We start from the raw sequence: 26662 nt of genomic DNA on the forward strand, positions 1-26662 counted from the left end.
CTTGGTCGTAGGTGTCCTTCTTATTGACCACGCAAGTTGGAACGAAGCGTCTCCAGCTGATGTCTATGCAGCGCTCAGGTAGAAAAAAAAGCGAGAAATACAACTAAATGAAAGATTAAAGCATCTGTCATCTTTTTATGTTGATTTCTCAGGTGGTGTGAACAAGACCTCTGTGTGGTGGCATCAAATAATGCGAGAGGACACTACGATGCCACCTCACTCGGTGTTGATTCAGTTCTTGTGTATGACCAGGAAACGGAGGGCGGAAACTGATACACAATGTTGGCTGCTGTACTTCTACTTTGGTAATTAACATACACACACCCCTTTTTAAGGCGTATCCGACAAATGGAATCTATATTTAATTGCGTAACCAATGGAAATCATTGCAGTTAGTATTGTGGAAGACATTGTTAATTTATATTATAATGTTCATTCATAGTCATGATATCTAAAAAAACTAACTTTTGAAAAACGTGCAAATAGTAAAAGATAAAATGAAAGTATTTCAGTATATATACTGTTGTATGATATACTGTTTTCATTTCATATTAAATATTGCTCAATGTTTTTCATAACCAACAATAAAAGATAAAATCTTTCAGTACTGAGTTAGAAGTAATCATTCTATCTATAGTATATAGAATCTATACAGTGAGTGAAGCGAGCTAAGTATGGACATTACAAGAGGTCATTGAATGCAGCATACGTAGTTGGTGTTGTGATGGGCGGACCTTTCCTTCAAGCATAGCAAATTCCCGGACCTTTTTTTCTTTTTTTCTTTTCTTTTCTTTTTTTAGCAGTCGCATGTGTAAAGACAGTCAAAGAATCAAACTAGACTTCCGTGCGAATGTTCCGTTTTACGGAAATTGGCCTTTTTTGTCATTTTAATGTTGATCGACACTGTTTTTGGTTCAGTTTTAGCTGAAAACTGCTTAGGTCTGGAACGTTTGTTGTCGTCTTGCTTGTAAAGCTGTCACCAGAATGGACGTGGCGCCTGGATAAAAGACTAGGACGACAACAATAACAACAAAATAGTCATGTTTGTGGCTACTCCGTTGCTTCTTCTGATCGGGACATCGTTGTTCCAGCAAGCCGCTTCGAACTTGACTGTGTACTACAAGAGCCGGACAGGTGTTGAAGTAAACGGAGGGTCCGTAAACGCTTCACTGGCCGTCATGTCTCCCCCGATAAACAACGACGAGGTGGGTGAGATAACAAGTGCACATGAACTGTCACTCACTCCTCGTAGGAGATTATCGGGAGAAAATGTCTCCTAACTGTCTTTAGGGAAAACATCCGTGTTAAATTGAAGCCAAAATGTCAGCAGGTTTTAGTCACATGACGTGCAGGCACGAACAACGAAGGTTGAAATCATGTACCCTCTTGTACAGTATTTGGCAATATATGGTAAACAAACCTCCATATGCAATGTACACTAAACACGATGAAGTGATTGCTGTAATAACTTTTTTATAATCGATATAATTCACGTTTAGGTGTGTGGATATTCATTTTTTAAATCTATTGTATAGTATAAAAATGTAATCGTTCAAAATAATTATAGATTAATATCTTCCTTGCAAAAAAATTACAGTTAAAGTAAATGTTAAAGTACATTTATTGATTTTTTATTAATAACATAATAATAAAACAATTTACCAAAAAAGATACATTAAATAATTTTTACTCAACTAGGAAACACATCCAGTGCATCCATCTTTTTAATTTTTTTTTAACGTATTTCAGATCATAAAGTTGTTATTTCCATTCATAGTTTTTTTTACAACAATTTCGATTAACTTGACCAGCATTGATCGCGATTTGTGCCCATTCTATTTGAGCTGGGCGGGATGGCAGCGAATGAACATTTATTGGTTTGATGCCAGTCTTACTATATTAAATGGATTGGACATCTGCTCTAAATTGGAAAAAAAGGCTTCTCACTTTATTGATGCGGATCAATATATTGCTTTGTAAAATAGTGAGACATTTAAAACTAATTGTATTTTTTATGCTTCATGTCCATTTCAGCTAAGTTTTCATAATGTTGTAATAAATCGATCAAAGGTCCTTGAATCTCATTTTTGCAGAATATCGTATAACAATACGATATCCTGCAACGACGAGATTGTCTGAAGAAGAAAAAAGAGAAAAAAATTGTATTTACAAGTGTGTGTTTATTTGTGCTTTTAGTGTGATAAAGTGATGAACGTCAGTGCTGCAGAACGCTGCACGTTTGTCAAGAACACACCGGACTGCAGTATAGAAGATGGCTTCATCAACTACCTTCAAGTGGTCTTCTGTCTGCTTCCCCCAAAACTTACACCACTCACAGTCATCCTCTGTGTAAGTCCCGTATGTGTGTGTCTGTCTGTCTGTTTGTGCACGTGTGTGTGGTTGTGCGTGCACATGTCGTGTGCCATTTGAGGAAGTTGGAGAACTTCAGTTTATCAACACCGGGTTTTTGTCCATCTTGTCATCACTCATTGCGAGACCTCGGAACTATTTACATAGGCAGTTTACATAATACCTTTTATGTTTATACTTGGGTTATCTTACTTATCCATATTTGTTTGATTTTAATAAGTTAGTTTTGGGGAAATACCAATACGATACCAAAGCTTTCAAAATTACCGTATTTTTTTGTTTAAAGTCTCAGCAGGAAGAAAATCAACGATAAAAGGGAAAATTTAAGTCGCACTGGAGTATTAAATTACATTTTTTGAGTAATTTTACTTGGAAATAAAAAAAAGAACATTCATCTTAAGAGGCATTTAAAATAAAAAATACAAAAAAGTAATGAAAATAAGAATAGAAGCAACAACAGGCTGATTTTTTTTTTTAAACAAAAAAGGAATTACTACAATTTTTTTGTTTCGCTGTGGCAACCTTGAGAGCGATAAGCCAAAAGTCCTCCCACCACCAATGTTGAAATAATCAACATGCTTAGAGCGCCCTCTTGCTGTTCAGTGTACAGATAACGTGAAATAATATAATAATGTATGAATAATTTATTGAATTTCACACATAAATCACAAGTCCGGCGAAATGATTTAAAACAAACAAACTGCGACTTATAGTCCGGAAAATACGGTACAAATTTTTGTATCCTGGGAAAGAAAATAGACCGCGTCTGATATTTCTTCCCTCTGATTTTCCACAGATTGTATGGCTGCTCTTTTTGTTCGTCATACTCGGCCTCATCGCATCTAAATTGTAAGTGTCTCTTTAAGTTTCTAGTCCACAGATATGATATTCTATATTGATTCCGTCCAGCCATAGAGCCTGTGAATTGACCTATTCATTGTCTGACCACTGCTCGGGTCACATGAGCACTAGACTGTAATGTTTTCATTTGTTTCACTTCACTTGTGTCATTATGAAAGTGGACTTTGTTCCTTTATTTTCTACGTCAGGCCATTGACCGCGCTGCTATATTAAAAGTCCTTTTTGTGTGTTTCTCTCAAGTTTCTGTCCCAACCTGTCGGCCATCTCTACAAGTCTACGTCTCACTCACAACGTAGCTGTATCCTTCATTCAAAATCAAAAATAAAATGCACTTGAATGGTTTTATCTTCAATGTACCTGAAGCTTTTCCTTGACTAATGTTTGTACCAAGGGCGTGACCTTCCTGGCTCTTGGAAACGGCGCGCCGGACATCTTCAGCGCCATCGCTGCGTTCTCCCACCCTCACACCGCCGGGCTGGCCGTCGGAGCTTTGTTCGGTAAGTCGTGGGGAGGGGAGCCAAACGCCCACCCGTGCCAACGATCGGCCTCGTTGCCAGGTGCGGGTATATTTGTCACCACGGTGGTCGCGGGCAGCGTGGCCTTGGTCAAACCTTTTACCGTGGCATCTCGTCCTTTTCTACGTGACGTCATCTTCTACATGGTGGCCGTGTTCTGGACCTACCTCATCCTCTACAGGGGGACCACCACGCTAGGAGAAACGCTGGGTAATTTGGGGCGCGGTTGGTCAAGCTATGCTTGCTTAAAAATACGGCAACGTTTTCTCATATTTAGCGCCATGCAGTCTGAACATTTTAGAGTGACTTTTTTTGGGTTGCACATTTACGACAATATTTTGGAACTTCATTATTTCTAAATAAGTGCTAAATCTAAATTGTAAGTTGAAATGTTCAATTTAAATGTTAAATCTAAATTGTAAGTTGAAATGTTCAATTTAAATGTTAAATCTAAATTGTAAGTTGAAATGTTAAATCTAAATTGTAAGTTTAAATGTTAAATCTAAATTGTAGTAAATTTAAATGTTAAATCTAAATTGTAAGTTGAAATGTTCAATTTAAATGTTAAATCTAAATTGTAAGTTTAAATGTTAAATCTAAATTGTAGTAAGTTTAAATGTTCAATCTAAATTGTAAGTTTAAATGTTCAATCTAAATTGTAAGTTTAAATGTTAAATCTAAATTGTAGTAAATTTAAATGTTAAATCTAAATTGTAAGTTGAAATGTTCAATTTAAATGTTAAATCTAAATTGTAAGTTTAAATGTTAAATCTAAATTGTAGTAAGTTTAAATGTTCAATCTAAATTGTAAGTTTAAATGTTCAATCTAAATTGTAAGTTTAAATGTTAAATCTAAATTGTAAGTTTAAATGTTAAATCTAAATTGAAATATTACATCCAAAATATAAATCCTGTGTCTCAACTAAATATTGAGCTAATATGCAAATTCAAACAACCGGCAACCAGAAGTAACAAAATAAAAGCCAGAGGAATTCATTTGTTAGATAGTGAAACCTTACTAAACTTTTATATACTTTTTGGTACTTTCAGTCACTTTAATTGGCACATTGGCTAAATATTTAGTTGAGAGATGTAGGATTTCGATTAAATATATTAATTTAACATGTAGGATTGACATTCAGGGTTTAGATTTAACACTTAAATTTACGATTTAGATTTAGCACTTATTATTTAGAAAAAAATATTGCTAAATATTGTAAACATGCCAAAAAAGTGATTCTAAAATGATCACTCCATATATGAGAAAATGTTGCCGTCTTTTTAACCGAGCGCAGCGTTACAAAAACACACAGAACCTGACATCCATGATTTGTGTGTATTTGGTGTTGGCAGGGTACTTGTCCCTGTATGTAGTTTACGTGTTGACGGTCATCATCAGCGCCTACGTCTACAGCCGGCAAAAACGCCTGCAAAACGCCACGATGGACGGCACTCAGCATATTCAAGGTTCAACACGCCCAAATTACGCGGACAACGAGACGAGTTCCTTCAAGCGTTTTTTTTTTTCTCCCACAGAGCCATTTGAGTCGTTGGACTCGTACGATAACGCTCCCTCTCTCTTCGCTGGGACAGACCAACAGGAATATGGTAGGGAAAGCATGACATATAACTCTTGAAGTGCTATTGGCTAGAAATGTCCAACTATGTAGCTTTTAAATAAATAAATACATTTAAACATCCCATCCATTTGAACCCTCCTGGTTCAGTGGATTGAATGTCTATTGGCGTCATTGATGTCATAGTTAAAAGAAGACATTTATTTGAAGTCTTCCGTAGGCTGTGGATCAAAGATGTGACCGCCACATTGTAGTTCATATGGATTGGATGTCTATTGCTGTCAATGGCAGGCCATGACTTAGTATTCTGATTTTCATTGAAATTTTGGTTAGCTATAACACAGTACAAAAATGTGACCATCACATGATGCGCAATCTCATACACATTCCAAAACCGCCCGTATGGTCCAATGTGCATCATAAAATTCTGAATTATAATATATCATGTCATTAACATGTCTATTTAAAAAAATATTTGGGGGTGGATACTTTTTGAATCTATCACCATAAGAAATCTCTTACCTAAATTTAAAAATAAAACTTCAGGTTTTATACTCCAAAGGTGCATTCAAATGGGTCCTTAATTTCACGGAACAAATATTTTAAACAATTCAGCTGTATTATATCATATATATTTTTTCAGTTCACCTATTTACTGTTGTTAGTACATGCGCAAAAACAAGCCATATCTTGTTTGCTTTTTGAGAAAATGAGCATTATATTGTAAAAAGAAAAATACTTGACGTGCTAGAAAAAAACAGATTTATTTGGGAGTTAAAAACAGACGTGAGCTCTAAATCATGAAAAATTGCAATGACTAAGAAGGCTCCTGTGGTCACTTCCCTTCTGGTGGCCCAAACGCTGATAGTGGATTCCAAAGCAAACAAACACAACTAATCAGTTCAAACACTATTTATTTAAAGCAAAAGAGCATGCGAGCACGACGATAAACACCGACAAATGCTTTTGTCTACACGACAAGGCTGAATCGATTCAACTCACAACCAAAATAACATACGAGAAACAATTCAAAGGTAGCCTGACTTTAGTTGTTAAAATTGCATTTGACATTTTTTTTGTCAGTCGCATATTTGTTCATATCTTTTGTATTTTAGAGTCAGAGTACAGGCCGCTCCTGCAGTACACCGAGTCCACCTGGCAGATTTTTCTGACTTCCATCAACCCGGTGGACAACAGGAAGTGGAGGAGGAAAAACTGGAAGTGGCGAGTTGTCAAAGTGGTGAAGGTGCGCCAACGACTCGATCGGAAAAAGTGGCAACGCTGTGAACGCGCTATTAAGGGGCGGCATCGGCCTCTCAGACCCCCGTGGAGGTCATGCTGCTGCTGTGCATTCCCGTTGTAGATCTCGACAAGGAAGACAAGAACTGGAGACGGCCGCTCAATTGTCTTCATCTGCTCACCGCGCCGCTGGCGTGCGTCCTCGCCCTCCAGTCAGGAATACGTAAGTGCAAAAATTTATAACTCTTTGTAAATACTATCAAAAAAGTGTTAGAATGACTAACATTTTTATCTTTAAAAAGATGACTTACTAACGTGCAGCCATTATTTTGTTGCCTGTTTATTAAATGTTTTTTTTTACCTGGATAAGCGAAAGAAAATGAGGTATTGCAAATACAGACACTCCCCTACTTACGAACGCAATTGGTTCCGAGCGATTGTTCATAAGTTAAATTTGTTTGTAAGTTGATTCAGTGCTATATTTTGTATTATAATTTATGTTTAAGGCCGATATAAGTATATTGAAGGTTTATATAAGTGCATTTGTATGTTTAAGGCTTGTATAAGTAACACGCATTGGTTTGTACTGAAAAAAAAACATTTAATAAAATGGAGAGAATATGTACAGTACTGTAGAGAGAGAGAGATTTATGTATTAGAAACTGGCCAAAAGAAGCGACCTAATGACGATTGCACAGTTTTCTTCTTTTTTTCATCATAAATGATGCGGTATCACTGTATGGCATCATTTTTGGACTTAAACGCAATTTGCAGACATGTTCGTATGTACCGTTGTTCGTAAGTTGAATGTTCGTAAGTAGTGGAGCGTCTGTATATAGTAAGGCTTTTTTCTTTAAAAAATCGACATAGTATAGTAAGGCTAAGAAAGTCGGAGAATAAATCTGACTTCTGATTCTTCTCCTAGTTATTGCTGTGGTCCAGTGGCAAAAATATTGGTTCAGAACTTAAGGTGGGAATCAGGAGTGAGTTCAATTCCACTCTTTGCAATTCACAAATTGTTTATTGAGGTAATGAAAAGGATAAATATAACTTCCAATCACTTCATTTCAGAAGTCACTGTGGTCCAGTTGCAAAGACAAACGGTCAGAACTTCTGGTGGACTCAAGTTCAAATCAGGAGTGAGTTCAATTCCACTCTTTGCAATTCTCAAATTGTTTATTGAGGTAATGAAAAGGATAGATATAACTTCCAATCACATCATTTCAGAAGTCACTGTGGTCCAGTGGCAAAGACAATGGGTCAGAACTTCAGTTGGACTCAAGTTCAAATCAGGAACGAGTTCAATTCCACTCTTTGCAATTCTCAAATTGTTTATTGAGGTAATGAAAAGGATAGATATAACTTCCAATCACATCATTTCAGAAGTCACTGTGGTCCAGTGGCAAAGATAATGGGTCAGAACTTCAGGTGGACTCAAGTTCAAATCAGGAATGAGTTCAATTCCACTCTTTGCAATTCTCAAATTGTTTATTGAGGTAATGAAAAGGATAGATATAACTTCCAATCACATCATTTCAGAAGTCACTGTGGTCCAGTGGCAAAGACAATGGGTCAGAACTTCAGGTGGACTCAAGTTCAAATCAGGAATGAGTTCAAATCCACTCTTTGCAATTCTCAAATTGTTTATTGAGGTAATGAAAAGGATAGATATAACTTCCAATCACATCATTTCAGAAGTCACTGTGGTCCAGTGGCAAAGACAATGGGTCAGAACTTCAGGTGGACTCAAGTTCAAATCAGGAATGAGTTCAAATCCACTCTTTGCAATTCTCAAATTGTTTATTGAGGTAATGAAAAGGATAGATATAACTTCCAATCACATTATTTCAGAAGTCACTGTGGTCCAGTGGCAAAGACAATGGGTCAGAACTTCAGGTGGACTCAAGTTCAAATCAGGAATGAGTTCAATTCCACTCTTTGCAATTCTCAAATTGTTTATTTAGGTAATGAAAAGGATAAATATCACTTCCAATCATGTATAGGCGGGCCGCCTCGTGGTGTAGTGGGTAAGTCACCTGCCTGCGACGTGGGTGTCGAGGGTTCACGTCCCGGTGTCGCCAGTCAACGACTGTATGGTGTCGGCAGTCGGCCGAAGGCCGACTGTCGAACACCACCAGGAACCCCCCCTCCCAACTGTCTTCCGGTCAGCCAAAGGCTGACCGGAAATATTGTTTTGCTGAAAAAAATGACTAAGTCTTTATTTGAATGAAAAAAGGATTACCCATTTACTGAACTACTAGTGTAGTGATTAGTCAAACGAGAGTGGGATTCGAACCCCATCTCCCACATGGCAGTCAAATCCACTAACTTGAGGTCTGTCTGACCCATTGTCTTTGCCACTGGACCACAGTGACTTCTGAAATGAGATGATTGGAAGTTATATTTATCATTTTCATCACCTCAATAAACAATTTGAGATTTGCAAAGAGTGGACTTGAACTCACTCCAGATTTGAACTTGTGTCCAACTTCAATTTCAACCCATTGTTCTTGCCACTGGACCACAGTGACTTCTGAAATGAAGTGATTGGAAGTTATATTTATCATTTTCATCACCTCAATAAACAATTTGAGATTTGCAAAGAGTGGACTTGAACTCACTCCAGATTTGAACTTGTGTCCAACTTCAATTTCAACCCATTGTTCTTGCCACTGGACCACAGTGTCTTCTGAAATGATGTGATTGGAAGTTATATTTATCCTTTTAATTACCTCAATAAACAATTTGAGAATTGCAAAGAGTGGAATCAAACTCACTTCTGATTTGAACTTGAGTCCACCTGAAGTTCTGACCCATTGTCTTTGCCACTGCACCACTGTAAAGTTGGAAGTTGTATTTATCCTTTTCATTACCTCAATAAACAATTTGAGAATTGCAACGAGTGGAATTGAACTCAGTCCTGATTCCCACCTCAAGTTCTGACCCAATGATTTTGCCAGTGGACCACAGCAACAACTAGAAGGTGAAGAATCAGAAGTCAGATTTATTCTCCGACTCTCTTAGCCTTACTTGCTGTCATTTTTAAAGAAAAAAAGCCTTACTATACTATGTCGTTTTTTAAGAAAAGAAGCCTTACTATACAATATCGTTTTTTAAGAAAAAAGGCTTCCTCTACTATGTCGTTTTTCAAGAAAAAAAGCCATGCTATACTATGTCGTTTTTTAGGAAAAAAAAGCCTTACTATACTATGTCGTTTTTTAAAGGAAAAAAGCCATACTATACTATGTCGTTTTTTAGGGGGGAAAGCCATACTATACTATGTCGTTTTTTAGGGAAAAAGCCTTCCTCGACTATGTCGTTTTTTAGGGAAAAAGCCTTCCTCGACTATGTCGTTTTTCAAGAAAAAAAGCCATGCTATACTATGTCGTTTTTTAGGGGGGAAAAGCCATACTATACTATGTCGTTTTTTTAAGAAAAAAAGCCTTACTATACTATGTCGTTTTTTAAGAAAAAAAGCCATACTATACTATGTCGCTTTTTAAAGGAAAAAAGCCATACTATACTATGTCGTTTTTTAAAGGAAAAAAGCCATACTATACTATGTCGTTTTTTAGGGGGAAAAGCCATACTATACTATGTCGTTTTTTAGGGAAAAAGCCTTCCTCTACTATGTCGCTTTTTAAAGGAAAAAAGCCATACTATACTATGTCGTTTTTTAAAGGAAAAAAGCCATACTATACTATGTCGTTTTTTAGGGGGAAAAGCCATACTATACTATGTCGTTTTTTAGGGAAAAAGCCTTCCTCTACTATGTCGTTTTTCAAGAAAAAAAGCCATGCTATACTATGTCGTTTTTTTAGGGGAAAAAAGCCATACTATACTATGTCGTTTTTTAAGAAAAAAAGCCTTACTATACATGGTCTTTTTTAAACAAAAAAGCCTTACTATACATGGTCATTTTTTAAGAAAAAAGCCTTACTATACATGGTCTTTTTTGTAAATAAAAAGCCTTACTATACTATGTCGTTTTTTAAGAAAAAAAGCCATACTATACTATGTCGCTTTTTAAAGGAAAAAAGCCATACTATACTATGTCGTTTTTTAAAGGAAAAAAGCCATACTATACTATGTCGTTTTTTAGGGGGAAAAGCCATACTATACTATGTCGTTTTTTAGGGAAAAAGCCTTCCTCTACTATGTCGCTTTTTAAAGGAAAAAAGCCATACTATACTATGTCGTTTTTTAAAGGAAAAAAGCCATACTATACTATGTCGTTTTTTAGGGAAAAAGCCTTCCTCTACCATGTCGTTTTTCAAGAAAAAAAGCCATGCTATACTATGTCGTTTTTTTAGGGGAAAAAAGCCATACTATACTATGTCGTTTTTTAAGAAAAAAAGCCTTACTATACATGGTCTTTTTTAAACAAAAAAGCCTTACTATACATGGTCATTTTTTAAGAAAAAAGCCTTACTATACATGGTCTTTTTTGTAAATAAAAAGCCTTACTATACTATGTCGTTTTTTAGGAAAAAAAGCCATACTATACTATGTCGCTTTTTAAAGGAAAAAAGCCATACTATACTATGTCGTTTTTTAAAGGAAAAAAGCCATACTATACTATGTCGTTTTTTAGGGGGGAAAGCCATACTATACTATGTCGTTTTTTAGGGAAAAAGCCTTCCTCTACTATGTCGCTTTTTAAAGGAAAAAAGCCATACTATACTATGTCGTTTTTTAAAGGGAAAAAGCCATACTATACTATGTCGTTTTTTAGGGGGAAAAGCCATACTATACTATGTCGTTTTTTAGGGAAAAAGCCTTCCTCTACTATGTCGTTTTTCAAGAAAAAAAGCCATGCTATACTATGTCGTTTTTTTAGGGGAAAAAAGCCATACTATACTATGTCGTTTTTTAAGAAAAAAAGCCTTACTATACATGGTCTTTTTTAAACAAAAAAGCCTTACTATACATGGTCATTTTTTAAGAAAAAAGCCTTACTATACATGGTCTTTTTTGTAAATAAAAAGCCTTACTATACTATGTCGTTTTTTAAGAAAAAAAGCCATACTATACTATGTCGCTTTTTAAAGGAAAAAAGCCATACTATACTATGTCGTTTTTTAGGGGGAAAAGCCATACTATACTATGTCGTTTTTTAGGGGAAAAGCCTTCCTCTACTATGTCGCTTTTTAAAGGAAAAAAGCCATACTATACTATGTCGCTTTTTAAAGGAAAAAAGCCATACTATACTATGTCGTTTTTTAAAGGAAAAAAGCCATACTATACTATGTCGTTTTTTAGGGGGAAAAGCCATACTATACTATGTCGTTTTTTAGGGAAAAAGCCTTCCTCTACTATGTCGTTTTTCAAGAAAAAAAGCCATGCTATACTATGTCGTTTTTTTAGGGGAAAAAAGCCATACTATACTATGTCGTTTTTTAAGAAAAAAAGCCTTACTATACATGGTCTTTTTTAAACAAAAAAGCCTTACTATACATGGTCATTTTTTAAGAAAAAAGCCTTACTATACATGGTCTTTTTTGTAAATAAAAAGCCTTACTATACTATGTCGTTTTTTAAGAAAAAAAGCCATACTATACTATGTCGCTTTTTAAAGGAAAAAAGGCATACTATACTATGTCGTTTTTTAAAGGAAAAAAGCCATACTATACTATGTCGTTTTTTAGGGGGAAAAGCCATACTATACTATGTCGTTTTTTAGGGAAAAAGCCTTCCTCTACTATGTCGCTTTTTAAAGGAAAAAAGCCATACTATACTATGTCGTTTTTTAAAGGAAAAAAGCCATACTATACTATGTCGTTTTTTAGGGGGAAAAGCCATACTATACTATGTCGTTTTTTAGGGGGGAAAGCCATACTATACTATGTCGTTTTTTAGGGAAAAAGCCTTCCTCTACTATGTCGCTTTTTAAAGGAAAAAAGCCATACTATACTATGTCGTTTTTTAAAGGAAAAAAGCCATACTATACTATGTCGTTTTTTAGGGGGAAAAGCCATACTATACTATGTCGTTTTTTATGGAAAAAGCCTTCCTCTACTATGTCGTTTTTCAAGAAAAAAAGCCATGCTATACTATGTCGTTTTTTTAGGGGAAAAAAGCCATACTATACTATGTCGTTTTTCAAGAAAAAAAGCCATGCTATACTATGTCGTTTTTTTAGGGGAAAAAAGCCATACTATACTATGTCGTTTTTTAAGAAAAAAAGCCTTACTATACATGGTCTTTTTTAAACAAAAAAGCCTTACTATACATGGTCATGTCGTTTTTTAAAGGAAAAAAGCCATACTATACTATGTCGTTTTTTAGGGGGAAAAGCCATACTATACTATGTCGTTTTTTAGGGAAAAAGCCTTCCTCTACTATGTCGCTTTTTAAAGGAAAAAAGCCATACTATACTATGTCGTTTTTTAAAGGAAAAAAGCCATACTATACTATGTCGTTTTTTAGGGGGAAAAGCCATACTATACTATGTCGTTTTTTAGGGAAAAAGCCTTCCTCTACTATGTCGTTTTTCAAGAAAAAAAGCCATGCTATACTATGTCGTTTTTTTAGGGGGAAAAAGCCATACTATACTATGTCGTTTTTTAGGGAAAAAGCCTTCCTCTACTATGTCGCTTTTTAAAGGAAAAAAGCCATACTATACTATGTCGTTTTTTAAAGGAAAAAAGCCATACTATACTATGTCGTTTTTTAGGGGGAAAAGCCATACTATACTATGTCGTTTTTTAGGGAAAAAGCCTTCCTCTACTATGTCGCTTTTTAAAGGAAAAAAGCCATACTATACTATGTCGTTTTTTAAAGGAAAAAAGCCATACTATACTATGTCGTTTTTTAGGGGGAAAAGCCATACTATACTATGTCGTTTTTTAGGGAAAAAGCCTTCCTCTACTATGTCGTTTTTCAAGAAAAAAAGCCATGCTATACTATGTCGTTTTTTTAGGGGAAAAAAGCCATACTATACTATGTCGTTTTTTAAGAAAAAAAGCCTTACTATACATGGTCTTTTTTAAACAAAAAAGCCTTACGACACATGGTCATTTTTTAAGAAAAAAGCCTTACTATACATGGTCTTTTTTGTAAATAAAAAGCCTTACTATACTATGTCGTTTTTTAAGAAAAAAAGCCATACTATACTATGTCGCTTTTTAAAGGAAAAAAGCCATACTATACTATGTCGTTTTTTAAAGGAAAAAAGCCATACTATACTATGTCGTTTTTTAGGGGGAAAAGCCATACTATACTATGTCGTTTTTTAGGGAAAAAGCCTTCCTCTACTATGTCGCTTTTTAAAGGAAAAAAGCCATACTATACTATGTCGTTTTTTAAAGGAAAAAAGCCATACTATACTATGTCGTTTTTTAGGGGGAAAAGCCATACTATACTATGTCGTTTTTTAGGGGGGAAAGCCATACTATACTATGTCGTTTTTTAGGGAAAAAGCCTTCCTCTACTATGTCGCTTTTTAAAGGAAAAAAGCCATACTATACTATGTCGTTTTTTAAAGGAAAAAAGCCATACTATACTATGTCGTTTTTTAGGGGGAAAAGCCATACTATACTATGTCGTTTTTTATGGAAAAAGCCTTCCTCTACTATGTCGTTTTTCAAGAAAAAAAGCCATGCTATACTATGTCGTTTTTTTAGGGGAAAAAAGCCATACTATACTATGTCGTTTTTCAAGAAAAAAAGCCATGCTATACTATGTCGTTTTTTTAGGGGAAAAAAGCCATACTATACTATGTCGTTTTTTAAGAAAAAAAGCCTTACTATACATGGTCTTTTTTAAACAAAAAAGCCTTACTATACATGGTCATGTCGTTTTTTAAAGGAAAAAAGCCATACTATACTATGTCGTTTTTTAGGGGGAAAAGCCATACTATACTATGTCGTTTTTTAGGGAAAAAGCCTTCCTCTACTATGTCGCTTTTTAAAGGAAAAAAGCCATACTATACTATGTCGTTTTTTAAAGGAAAAAAGCCATACTATACTATGTCGTTTTTTAGGGGGAAAAGCCATACTATACTATGTCGTTTTTTAGGGAAAAAGCCTTCCTCTACTATGTCGTTTTTCAAGAAAAAAAGCCATGCTATACTATGTCGTTTTTTTAGGGGGAAAAAGCCATACTATACTATGTCGTTTTTTAGGGAAAAAGCCTTCCTCTACTATGTCGCTTTTTAAAGGAAAAAAGCCATACTATACTATGTCGTTTTTTAAAGGAAAAAAGCCATACTATACTATGTCGTTTTTTAGGGGGAAAAGCCATACTATACTATGTCGTTTTTTAGGGAAAAAGCCTTCCTCTACTATGTCGCTTTTTAAAGGAAAAAAGCCATACTATACTATGTCGTTTTTTAAAGGAAAAAAGCCATACTATACTATGTCGTTTTTTAGGGGGAAAAGCCATACTATACTATGTCGTTTTTTAGGGAAAAAGCCTTCCTCTACTATGTCGTTTTTCAAGAAAAAAAGCCATGCTATACTATGTCGTTTTTTTAGGGGAAAAAAGCCATACTATACTATGTCGTTTTTTAAGAAAAAAAGCCTTACTATACATGGTCTTTTTTAAACAAAAAAGCCTTACGACACATGGTCATTTTTTAAGAAAAAAGCCTTACTATACATGGTCTTTTTTGTAAATAAAAAGCCTTACTATACTATGTCGTTTTTTAAGAAAAAAAGCCATACTATACTATGTCGCTTTTTAAAGGAAAAAAGCCATACTATACTATGTCGTTTTTTAAAGGAAAAAAGCCATACTATACTATGTCGTTTTTTAGGGGGAAAAGCCATACTATACTATGTCGTTTTTTAGGGAAAAAGCCTTCCTCTACTATGTCGCTTTTTAAAGGAAAAAAGCCATACTATACTATGTCGTTTTTTAAAGGAAAAAAGCCATACTATACTATGTCGTTTTTTAGGGGGAAAAGCCATACTATACTATGTCGTTTTTTAGGGGGGAAAGCCATACTATACTATGTCGTTTTTTAGGGAAAAAGCCTTCCTCTACTATGTCGCTTTTTAAAGGAAAAAAGCCATACTATACTATGTCGTTTTTTAAAGGAAAAAAGCCATACTATACTATGTCGTTTTTTAGGGGGAAAAGCCATACTATACTATGTCGTTTTTTATGGAAAAAGCCTTCCTCTACTATGTCGTTTTTCAAGAAAAAAAGCCATGCTATACTATGTCGTTTTTTTAGGGGAAAAAAGCCATACTATACTATGTCGTTTTTCAAGAAAAAAAGCCATGCTATACTATGTCGTTTTTTTAGGGGAAAAAAGCCATACTATACTATGTCGTTTTTTAAGAAAAAAAGCCTTACTATACATGGTCTTTTTTAAACAAAAAAGCCTTACTATACATGGTCATGTCGTTTTTTAAAGGAAAAAAGCCATACTATACTATGTCGTTTTCTAGGGGGAAAAGCCATACTATACTATGTCGTTTTTTAGGGAAAAAGCCTTCCTCTACTATGTCGCTTTTTAAAGGAAAAAAGCCATACTATACTATGTCGTTTTTTAAAGGAAAAAAGCCATACTATACTATGTCGTTTTTTAGGGGGAAAAGCCATACTATACTATGTCGTTTTTTAGGGAAAAAGCCTTCCTCTACTATGTCGTTTTTCAAGAAAAAAAGCCATGCTATACTATGTCGTTTTTTTAGGGGGAAAAAGCCATACTATACTATGTCGTTTTTTAAGAAAAAAAGCCTTACTATACATGGTCTTTTTTAAACAAAAAAGCCTTACTATACATGGTCATTTTTTAAGAAAAAAGCCTTACTATACATGGTCTTTTTTGTAAATAAAAAGCCTTACTATACTATGTCGTTTTTTAAGAAAAAAAGCCATACTATACTATGTCGTTTTTTAAAGGAAAAAAGCCATACTATACTATGTCGTTTTTTAGGGGGAAAAGCCATACTATACTATGTCGTTTTTTAGGGAAAAAGCCTTCCTCTACTATGTCGCTTTTTAAAGGAAAAAAGCCATACTATACTATGTCGTTTTTTAAAGGAAAAAAGCCATACTATACTATGTCGTTTTTTAGGGGGAAAAGCCATACTATACTATGTCGTTTTTTAGGGAAAAAGCCTTCCTCTACTATGTCGTTTTTCAAGAAAAAAAGCCATGCTATACTATGTCGTTTTTTTAGGGGAAAAAAGCCATACTATACTATCTCGTTTTTTAAGAAAAAAAGCCTTACTATACATGGTCTTTTTTAAACAAAAAAGCCTTACTATACATGGTCATTTTTTAAGAAAAAAGCCTTACTATACATGGTCTTTTTTGTAAATAAAAAGCCTTACTATACTATGTCGTTTTTTAAGAAAAAAAGCCTTACTATACATGGTCTTTTTTAAACAAAAAAGCCTTACTATACATGGTCATTTTTTAAGAAAAAAGCCTTACTATACATGGTCTTTTTTGTAAATAAAAAGCCATACTATACTATGTCGTTTTTTAGGGGGAAAAGCCATACTATACTATGTCGTTTTTTAGGGAAAAAGCCTTCCTCTACTATGTCGTTTTTCAAGAAAAAAAGCCATGCTATACTATGTCGTTTTTTTAGGGGAAAAAAGCCATACTATACTATGTCGTTTTTTAAGAAAAAAAGCCTTACTATACATGGTCTTTTTTAAACAAAAAAGCCTTACTATACATGGTCATTTTTTAAGAAAAAAGCCTTACTATACATGGTCTTTTTTGTAAATAAAAAGCCTTACTATATTATGTCGTTTTTTAAGAAAAAAAGCCATACTATACTATGTCGATTTTTAAAGGAAAAAAGCCATACTATACTATGTCGTTTTTTAGGGGGAAAAGCCATACTATACTATGTCGTTTTTTAGGGAAAAAGCCTTCCTCTACTATGTCGCTTTTTAAAGGAAAAAAGCCATACTATACTATGTCGTTTTTTAAAGGAAAAAAGCCATACTATACTATGTCGTTTTTTAGGGGGAAAAGCCATACTATACTATGTCGTTTTTTAGGGAAAAAGCCTTCCTCTACTATGTCGCTTTTTAAAGGAAAAAAGCCATACTATACTATGTCGTTTTTTAAAGGAAAAAAGCCATACTATACTATGTCGTTTTTTAGGGGGAAAAGCCATACTATACTATGTCGTTTTTTAGGGAAAAAGCCTTCCTCTACTATGTCGTTTTTCAAGAAAAAAAGCCATGCTATACTATGTCGTTTTTTTAGGGGAAAAAAGCCATACTATACTATGTCGTTTTTTAAGAAAAAAAGCCTTACTATACATGGTCTTTTTTAAACAAAAAAGCCTTACGACACATGGTCATTTTTTAAGAAAAAAGCCTTACTATACATGGTCTTTTTTGTAAATAAAAAGCCTTACTATACTATGTCGTTTTTTAAGAAAAAAAGCCATACTATACTATGTCGCTTTTTAAAGGAAAAAAGCCATACTATACTATGTCGTTTTTTAAAGGAAAAAAGCCATACTATACTATGTCGTTTTTTAGGGGAAAAAAGCCATACTATACTATGTCGTTTTTTAGGGAAAAAGCCTTCCTCTACTATGTCGCTTTTTAAAGGAAAAAAGCCATACTATACTATGTCGTTTTTTAAAGGAAAAAAGCCATACTATACTATGTCGTTTTTTAGGGGGAAAAAGCCATACTATACTATGTCGTTTTTTAGGGAAAAAGCCTTCCTCTACTATGTCGTTTTTCAAGAAAAAAAGCCATGCTATACTATGTCGTTTTTTTAGGGGAAAAAAGCCATACTATACTATGTCGTTTTTTAAGAAAAAAAGCCTTACTATACATGGTCTTTTTTAAACAAAAAAGCCTTACTATACATGGTCTTTTTTAAACAAAAAAGCCTTACGACACATGGTCTTTTTTGTAAATAAAAAGCCTTACTATACTATGTCGTTTTTAAAGACAAAAAAGCCTTACTATACTGTGTCGTTTTTAAAGAAAATAAGCCTTACTATACTATCAATTGATTTGCAAACTTTGTGCAACATTCAATATTTGGGTCCTGCTGCTCGATCTTTCTGTTTATAAATGGTACTGACGGTCGAACGATTCAATGCCCGTGAAACGCTTACCACTCTCACGCACATCAAGCTTCGTTATTATTGCCACTCGTTTCAGAAGAAATGGCTTGCCTCTTCCTTGCAACTCCCTCAATAGAAGCCTTTAGCTTTTTACCAACCATATTCAATATTGGATGCATGAGATATTTAATGATACAAATGAAAAAGGTTCTTTGCACACTGGAGATACATTCACGCACTTCCGCATTGCAACGAAGAAGAAGGTAGATGCTGGGTGAGCTGAGCTCTCACAGCGCCAGGCGTCGGTATTAGCGGCGGAAAGAAGTACTACTCCGAAAAAGGCGTGAAATACAAAATTGGACTTGCGAACATTTTTGGACTTAAACGCAATTTGCAGACATGTTCATATGTACCGTTGTTCGTAAGTTGAATGTTCGTAAGTAGGGGAGCGTCTGTATTGTTTTTACTGAAAAAAATTCTAGTGGCTTTTCAGTTTTTTTTGGTCCATATCTCAACATTAAACATTTTTTGCTTTGTCTAGTTGGAAATTATCTAATCCAGGGCCAGTTTCCTGTGTGGTTGCTGACTCTTCTGCTGGGACTCTTCCTGTCTTCTATCGTCTTTTGCAGCACCACCAATGAGTGCCCCCCCAAATATCACCCGGTGAGTGTGTGTGTGTCCGTTGGTTGGCTTTTTGCGCCGCCTGAACAGATTTGAGATTGTACTTCACGCAGATTTTTGCCCTTTTGGGCTTCGTGGTAAGCGCCGTGTTGATCAGCGCGGCGGCGTCCGAAGTGGTCAGTATCCTGCACATGCTGGGCGTGGTGCTTAGTCTCAGTAACACCGTCCTGGGCTTGACTCTCCTGGCCTGGGGGAACAGCATCGGAGGTGAGCACTTGCCGTGCTGCTAAGATTTTTGATTTTTTTTAATCACAAATTAAGCCTTTTTCGCGCTGTCAAATTAGACTGTTTTTCAGACATCACCCTCGCTCGACAGGGTTACCCCAGGATGGCCATATCCGCCTGCTTCGGAGGCATTATTTTCAGTATCCTTACGGCCACAAGTTTGGAATTTGATGTCAACAGATGACTAGGAGACAATAGATGGGTAAAATAATTAGAGGAAAAAATACTTAACTCCATCTCTACCAGATATGTTGTTTGGGGTGGGTTTGGGCTGTCTGGTGCAGAGGATCAAAACACACATGGAAGTGCAGGTAACTCACACGCAGGTCATCTTACCACAGGTAGAAATGACGGAATCAGTGGCGGGGGACACTAAGAATTGAAGTTTTACTTATAGTTTTCTGTATGTTTCTTCACAAATTTTGCAGAGAGCACCAACTACAAAACAAATTAGGATTTAGCACTAAAGATTTCAAGAAAAGGGCTGGAATGTGGGTTTCCACACTTGCTCTTCTAACACTATACAGGAGTCCTTCTTATTTTGTTTTGTAGTTGGTCCCATTTTTGCCAAATTTGTGAAGAAGGCTGATTGCACTAGGTGGCCTGGTGGCTCAGAGGTTAATGTGTTGTTCTCACAGTGGGGGACCTTGGTTCAAATCCAGGTCACTGCACCTGTGTGGAGTTTGTATGTTCTCTGCAAGGGGATGCCAAGAATTGATGTTGTACTTATACAACTTTCTATATAAGTTTATATTTTGTGTAAGTAAAGGACACTTGGTCCTCCCCCGCCTCTGGCGGGGGAGGACACCAAGACACTTGGTCCCCTCCCGCCTTTGGCGGGAGGGGACCAACTGTCTTGGAGGACCAACACACTAGATCCCCACCCGCCAGAGGCGGCAAGGGAACCAAGATTTTTCTTTCCAGGTAGTGACTGGGATGTGTTTAACGTTTGGCATTTCTACCTTTTTAGGTTAAGAAATGCCGTTCACATAAAAAGAAAAGGCATTTTGCATGTTAGAGTATGCTCGGACTCAGTCACCAAAGACTTCTTCACAAATTTTGCAAAGAAGGTACCAACTACAAAACAAATTAGGACTGTCTTTGGGGACTGAGTCGAATTCTAGCAAGCATACCCTAACACGAAAAATGCCTTTTTTTATGTGAACGGCATTCATTTACCTGAAAAGATAGAAATGGCAAACGTTACACACAAAAACTTGGACCGTTTTTACACAAGTTCTTAAAATCAGAGGTCATTCCAAATAAAATTGTATAAAATCATTGGCCTACAAAATCGGGTTGTTGTCGTCCAATGACTTCATGGCTGCTTGTTCTCCTCAGATGGAACCAGAGGGACTTTTGACATGGATCCTGGCAGGTTCTCTGGGTTTGTCTTTGGTTCTGTCCTTCCTCATCGTTCCACTGAGCCGCTTCCACCTGGGTCGGGCTTACGGCGTCTTCCTCCTCATCTTCTACGCCGTCTTCCTCTCCGTTGCCCTCCTGGCCGAGTTTCACGTGGTCTAAGCCGTGGGGACACTCCTTCTGTAGAGGCCAGTCTCACACAAGGGAAGTGAAATAGACACACTGGAAGCACAAAAGCATTGTTTTTGTACTCCACTTATTTTCTGCCTAGAACTTTTGAAATGAGCGTTGTCATATTAAGCAGCGTTTACCGGAAAAGGCCAGATGTGTTTTTTGTTTTGTTTTTGTCTTATGCTGTAATGCTAATGTTAATAAGGACATGGCTCAAATCAATTCAGGAGTTTTGCTTTTAAAGTCTGTAGTCACTACCTGCACTGTACGTGACAATTATGTATCGAGACAACTTGTGATTTTCCACATAGTTTTGTCTTTTTATTTTACCACCAGCCAAAAAAAAAGGGTCTGATTAAAATCCCTTTACTGTGTTAACCAATAACTAGTTCTATAAAAGAATGTTTTGCAGTAAGTGCTTGTGGACTGGGGTCTATACTTGTACCTGGTTGTGATTTCAATAAGCCACTAATATAAAGGCATTTGGATGAAATACATGATTTACAATCACCAATTTCAGAGGCGCAGTGTTACACAGAAATAATATAATTTAATACAGTACAAAGATTTGTTTAGTTACCATACAAAACCGACTTAACGACTAGTAATTCCACATTAAGAGAATTACTGCATTAATACATTAAACGGGTATTCCTATTTGGACTCGCTTGGAAAACCATCGCTAGTAGTTTATTATTCATTAACATGTTTCAGAAATGAGTTCTATTTGAATTGACATTTTCTACAGCAGCCCAACTTTGTTGAGATCAGAGCGCACTCACAAAAAGACGCCTGCGTTATTTCCCTTCACGGCCTACTAGGAGAGAAGGATTTTGTTAAATGTTGAGCCACCGTACCACCTGCAAGTCTGTGTGCGGTGGTCTCGTCTGTCCAGAGAAGTGTTCTCATCTCTTATCAGTTCAAAAGACTCCAGCAAGGCCCAACATGAGGGGGAAAAAAGGAAGTGTGATGGAGTTAGTTGAGAGTGTAACGCCTAGTATGTGAATTTAGCTGAGGCGCAGGCACAAAAGGCGGATTGGAGGTGGGACTGTCCGAGTCGGCTTCTCGACTTTGGTCTGGCTGAGGCAGGTTTTCCCTGGAGTACTCGGAATACCATTCCTAGGAGAAGAAGAGCGACATGTCAGGAAATGCAAGTTCAACGGTATGCAGGATTGAACCTGTAGCGGGGAACTCGCTTGACTCATTGGCAGCCATTGACCAATCAATTTTGACTGGGAGAGGCAGGCAGCCAACCATCGTTCACACTCAAAACGGATTGGCCGTCTAGAAGGGTAGCGAGATGAGCATTCACAGCCAGTCCTTTCACTTTTGACAATCCAATATCCATAATTTAATATTATAAATCGATAAATTAAATACTATAAAGTTCATTTGAAGAAAAAAAAGTTTTTCCACAGTTAGTCCTCCCAGTGTAAATTGATATGGGATGGCTATTATTGTCAATGGGTTTGGGTTAAATACTATGAAATTTAAAAATAGAAATCAACTTAGTGTTATTGAGATCCATGTATTTTTGTTATGCATTTCAACTTTTCGTTTTAAGTGCATCCTAGAATAAATAATCATGATTCATTAAGTACTATAATAGTACAGAAAAACTTAAGTAGCTTCCCCAGGGTAGGCAAAATGGTCACTAATGGACAATTTTGAATGCAAGACTTGCTGTTTTTAATCCCCCTCTTCTGACATTTCTGAGGTATTGGATCGGGACTATATTGGCAGATCTTCAAAATCAGGTGACTCGCACTGGCATTTAAAAATATGTGCTCATCACATTCTCTAGCTAGTTGCGACAGCTCCTACCTGCATCTCCTCCTCATACATTTTCATGCTCAGGTCACACTTTGTCCTCGACCTTCGTCCTTGGTACAACAGAGACGACGAGTCTTGTTCCCTCTAAAAATGAAAACAAAAGGGCGCTTAATGATGCAGATAAAAACGCGACGGCTGTGCTTTTTCCGTTTACCCCAACGCGGTCCATGACTTGGATGACCGCCACCAGCGAGCCGAGCGACGCCGGACACGTCTGCTTGTACAACTCTAAAGTGGACAGAGCTTCCGCACGGCTCACTTCTACTTCAAACACGATTCCGTTCTCATCTGCAGCCCACGCAAGGGACGCCAGTTAACCATCTTCTCTTTGAAAGGAAATATGGAAGATCCATCAAAAACGTCTCACCTTCTGGGTTCTCGAGGGTTTCCCGGTTCTTGCGGCTGTAGTTCATGCGGAACACAAACGCATCCAGGATGAAGGCCACAATGATGGTCATGACCACCTAAAGGGGGGGGGACAATGTCGCGAGTGACAAGAAAGTCAGGTGAAAGGCGAGGCGAAAGATGGAGGCGGACCATGGTGACGATGTAGAAGGTCATAAAGTAGAGACGGCTCCAGTGGCTCGTCATGGAAGTCACGCCTTCCTGCAAAAGGAGGGCGGTGGTCAAGTAACCATATTGGTTGAGTGGTAAGGGATCCATTTCTCACCATTGTGATGTACCAGTTGTTGACCACAGTCAGCTCGAAAAGAGTCACTAGAGGAAAAATGATTCAACTTATTTTGTGTTACGGTCTATCACATGTAGTGTCATTTAGAAAATGTCCTTTCAAAAGTCATTTTTATCTGCTCCAACGATTAAAGCTATATTTAAAAATCAAATGTGTCATTGAAAGTGTGCTGACTCGGTGAAGACGACTTTAAAAAAATGGTTACCAAAACTGCTGAGAATATTGTTGAAGTTGTTGAGATAATAGTAGCCTTCGTACAACACGGTTTTGTTGCCATATGTGACGTTGCTCTGCCTGTAGGAGTCAGCCACCGTGCTGGTACTGCCGATCAGAACACACGTTTAACAAGATCTTTCCTAAGAAGACACTAAACCAAGAACATTGAAAATGACAACAATATCAACTTTTTTTCGTGAATGTCTTGATCTCAATGAAAAAAAGAATGCCATTATATTGTGATTTTCACTATTCTTGGTCTTGAATAACATACTAATGCAAGTTGACCGACTTACTTGCAGCAGTTTGGGTAAACGACACCGGCGAATAATTCCATGCCCACAATGGCAAAGGAGTAGTAGAAGATAATTAATGTCAAACCCAGACTTGCCATCCTGGGAAAGAGCTCAAACATGGTGTCCAACACGTTGCGATATCTCTTCTTGATCTTAAACAACCTGCGCGCAGTGACACGTCGGTTGAAATGAGTCTGAAAGGTCTCTCCACGCGTGCAAAGTAGAGACGAGCGCCCACCTTAGCAGCTGAAGGGGTCGCAGCACAACGATAAAGTAGAAAGGCTCCATGTCGAAGGCCAGCGCGATCAGACCCAGGAAGGCAAACGCAGTAACAGAGAAGTCAAAGCTAGATACAAAAAAAGACCCCAATCCAAATTCAAAGTCCTGCTTTAAATTGCAAAAGTGACACCGCTTGTACGATTGAGTACTCACAGATTCCATCCAGAACTGAAATAAGCCACTGGTCCCAAACCGGATAATTTCAATAGCACCTCCACACCATAAACTGCATGTGGAATAAGCAGTGTTAGAAAAGGTGGATTGATCAGAAATCCAAACAAATGGGGTTGAGGGCCTCGAGAATGATCTTAATTGATGACTAGAAGAGCATCTGTGGATTCTGCTCACTTGTAAGGAAGACAATGTAACTCCATGGCACCAATCTGGACCAGGAGAAGCTGCCTGCAAGAGAGATTAAATATGCATTTCTTTCATGTACCAATTGTGATTTCTTATCAAGTCTTTATTCATTTCATTTGGGACAATGGCCTCAAACCTGCGGCCCACGGGACAGTACTCAGTGGCCCCCATTTGACATTCGATTGTAGTATTATGTTGCTGGTATGTATTATCCATTAAAAAAAGATACATCATTTTAGATCAACTATGTCATTCAGGGATCCGATTACAGAAAAAAAACAATTATTTAAATAGTAATAAAAAAGAGGAAATAAAGAAAAATTAAGAGGAATACACATAGGAAATTCGAAATAAAAAACCTTTTAAAATTCAAAATCTAACTACACAAACGTGGTTCGTGTGTATTTTGCTCTAGGAATTTTAATTATTTTGTTTTATAATTTACTTGTGAGATCAATAGGTCAGCACACAGAAAAAAAACAATTATTTAAATAGTAATAAAAAAGAGGAAATAAAGACAAATTAAGAGAGCTACCAGGTAAAAAAACATGTAAATAATTCTAAATTAAAAAAACATTTTAAATTCAAAATCTAAAAAACTACACAAACGTGGTTCATGTGTATTTTGCTCTAGGAATTTTATTTGTTTTGTTTTATAATTTACTTGTGACATCAAATAGGTCAGCACACAGAAAAAAAAACAATTATTTAAATAGTAATAAAAAGAGGAAATAAAGACACATTAAGAGAGCTATCAGTTAAAAAAATATGTAAATAATTCGAAATAAAAAACCTTTTAAAATTCAAAATCTAACTACACAAACGTGGTTCGTGTGTATTTTGCTCCAGGAATTTTATTTTTATTTTGTTTTGTTTTATAATTTACTAGTGAGATCACATAGGTCAGCACTTTGTCTGCCATTGATGGCAATAAACGTCCAATTTTAATATCAGTTTCCCACTTTTCCTAACTACCACAACACATAGTCTGCGATCTGGGCTGGCAGCGAATGTGTTAAGCTAATAATAATTTTTGAATAGATGCCGGCTGAAGTGACCACTGTCCCTTTTAAGAAAAGTGACTCACTGTTAAGAGTAAATGTCTCCACGAGGATCCACACACCATTGATAGCCACGACGACATCTGTAATGGGAAAGCGTCAAGTGAGCCACGTCCACAATATGAATTCAAGCCTGGTAAATCCTTACATACTTACACATGGTGTATTGGAAGGCCTTAGATTTCACCAGCAAGTTGATACCTGTAAAACTGGACGTTAACGGAGGACTGCGAGCGTTAATAAGGGACGAAAGAACTCGCTCACCTTTCAGAATAATGTAGGCTGTGTGTGGGAGTTCATCAAACCAATGTTCTCCACTACGCCGTGCCTGAACAACACAATGTGTTTTTATATCCGCAAAATCGGAAACGTTAACTGCGTGATGGCTTATTACCTTCCATTTAAGGCCCGTCACTTCATAGAACTTATAAAAGTCCTGAAGACTACAAAAGAGACAAACATTTGACTTATTCATTGAGAGGGAGAAGATGTAAATCCATTTGAGTTTAGATGGCTCGTCCGTTATTGGTACGCAGATCAGAATAAAAGGGAAAAGGGGATTTGTAGGTATGAATATTTGTGGGATATCTACGCATCAATCATCAGAGCCCCATTTCAATTATTTTGTGTCTGAGCTGATTAATAGCACTGAAATTTCCCGAATACGGGATGAATAAAGTTATCCAATCCAATCCAATTAGTTGGAGACTTATTGTTGCCTGTAGGTTCCAAGTTGGCCAGGAGATGGAGCCAGGCAATCACAGGGCCAATTTAAACTTGTTTTTGAGTTGTTGACACACTTCACTAACTGATACCATTAGGCAGTACGGTGGACAAGTGGTTAGCCCGTTATCTTGATATTTATAAAAATAAATACATCTCAAATAATTCAAAAAAAAAGTCCCTTTAAACTTCTGC

The 26662-nt window shown here is 36.5% G+C and overlaps 2 protein-coding genes across 3 annotated transcripts in view; one reads left to right on the forward strand and one right to left on the reverse strand.

Moving 5' to 3' along the window:
- slc8b1 (solute carrier family 8 member B1) lies at nt 1-21518 on the forward strand. Its single transcript, XM_077600221.1, has 17 exons — nt 1-78; nt 153-305; nt 974-1205; nt 2197-2349; nt 3167-3219; nt 3472-3529; nt 3623-3728; nt 3789-3956; nt 5100-5213; nt 5283-5354; nt 6439-6569; nt 6644-6785; nt 19111-19232; nt 19304-19457; nt 19535-19615; nt 19722-19786; nt 20817-21518. The coding sequence occupies exons 3-17, from the start codon at nt 1041-1043 to the stop codon at nt 20997-20999; spliced, it is 1767 nt and encodes a 588-aa protein (XP_077456347.1). The 5' UTR covers nt 1-78; nt 153-305; nt 974-1040; the 3' UTR covers nt 21000-21518.
- The window catches only part of tpcn1 (two pore segment channel 1), an 11390-nt gene continuing 6029 nt past the window's right edge, over nt 21302-26662 (reverse strand). The window contains exons 13-27 of one of the 2 annotated variants that reach the window (XM_077600220.1): nt 26139-26187; nt 26009-26072; nt 25901-25945; nt 25771-25827; nt 24672-24725; nt 24477-24549; nt 24283-24390; nt 24045-24206; nt 23738-23853; nt 23512-23558; nt 23379-23447; nt 23209-23305; nt 22996-23129; nt 22833-22925; nt 21302-22127 (exon numbers count right to left, since the gene is read on the reverse strand). In XM_077600220.1, coding sequence (XP_077456346.1) covers nt 21984-22127; nt 22833-22925; nt 22996-23129; nt 23209-23305; nt 23379-23447; nt 23512-23558; nt 23738-23853; nt 24045-24206; nt 24283-24390; nt 24477-24549; nt 24672-24725; nt 25771-25827; nt 25901-25945; nt 26009-26072; nt 26139-26187 — 1312 coding nt within the window. In that variant the 3' untranslated portion in view covers nt 21302-21983. The remainder of the gene's footprint in view (nt 22128-22832; nt 22926-22995; nt 23130-23208; nt 23306-23378; nt 23448-23511; nt 23559-23737; nt 23854-24044; nt 24207-24282; nt 24391-24476; nt 24550-24671; nt 24726-25770; nt 25828-25900; nt 25946-26008; nt 26073-26138; nt 26188-26662) is intronic. The other variant, XM_077600219.1, reaches the window with a different exon arrangement.

Source organism: Stigmatopora argus, chromosome 5 (genome assembly GCF_051989625.1).
Source record: "Stigmatopora argus isolate UIUO_Sarg chromosome 5, RoL_Sarg_1.0, whole genome shotgun sequence".
Taxonomy (NCBI): Eukaryota; Metazoa; Chordata; class Actinopteri; order Syngnathiformes; family Syngnathidae; genus Stigmatopora; species Stigmatopora argus.

Bases quoted from the DNA above. Each gene is read 5' to 3' on its own strand.
- slc8b1 (XM_077600221.1), top strand. From the start codon at position 1,041: ATGTTTGTGGCTACTCCGTTGCTTCTTCTGATCGGGACATCGTTGTTC. The intron at 5,355-6,438 runs GTAGGGAAAGCA...TTTGTATTTTAG, and splicing joins GACAGACCAACAGGAATATG to AGTCAGAGTACAGGCCGCTC. The intron at 6,786-19,110 runs GTAAGTGCAAAA...TGCTTTGTCTAG, and splicing joins CGCCCTCCAGTCAGGAATAC to TTGGAAATTATCTAATCCAG.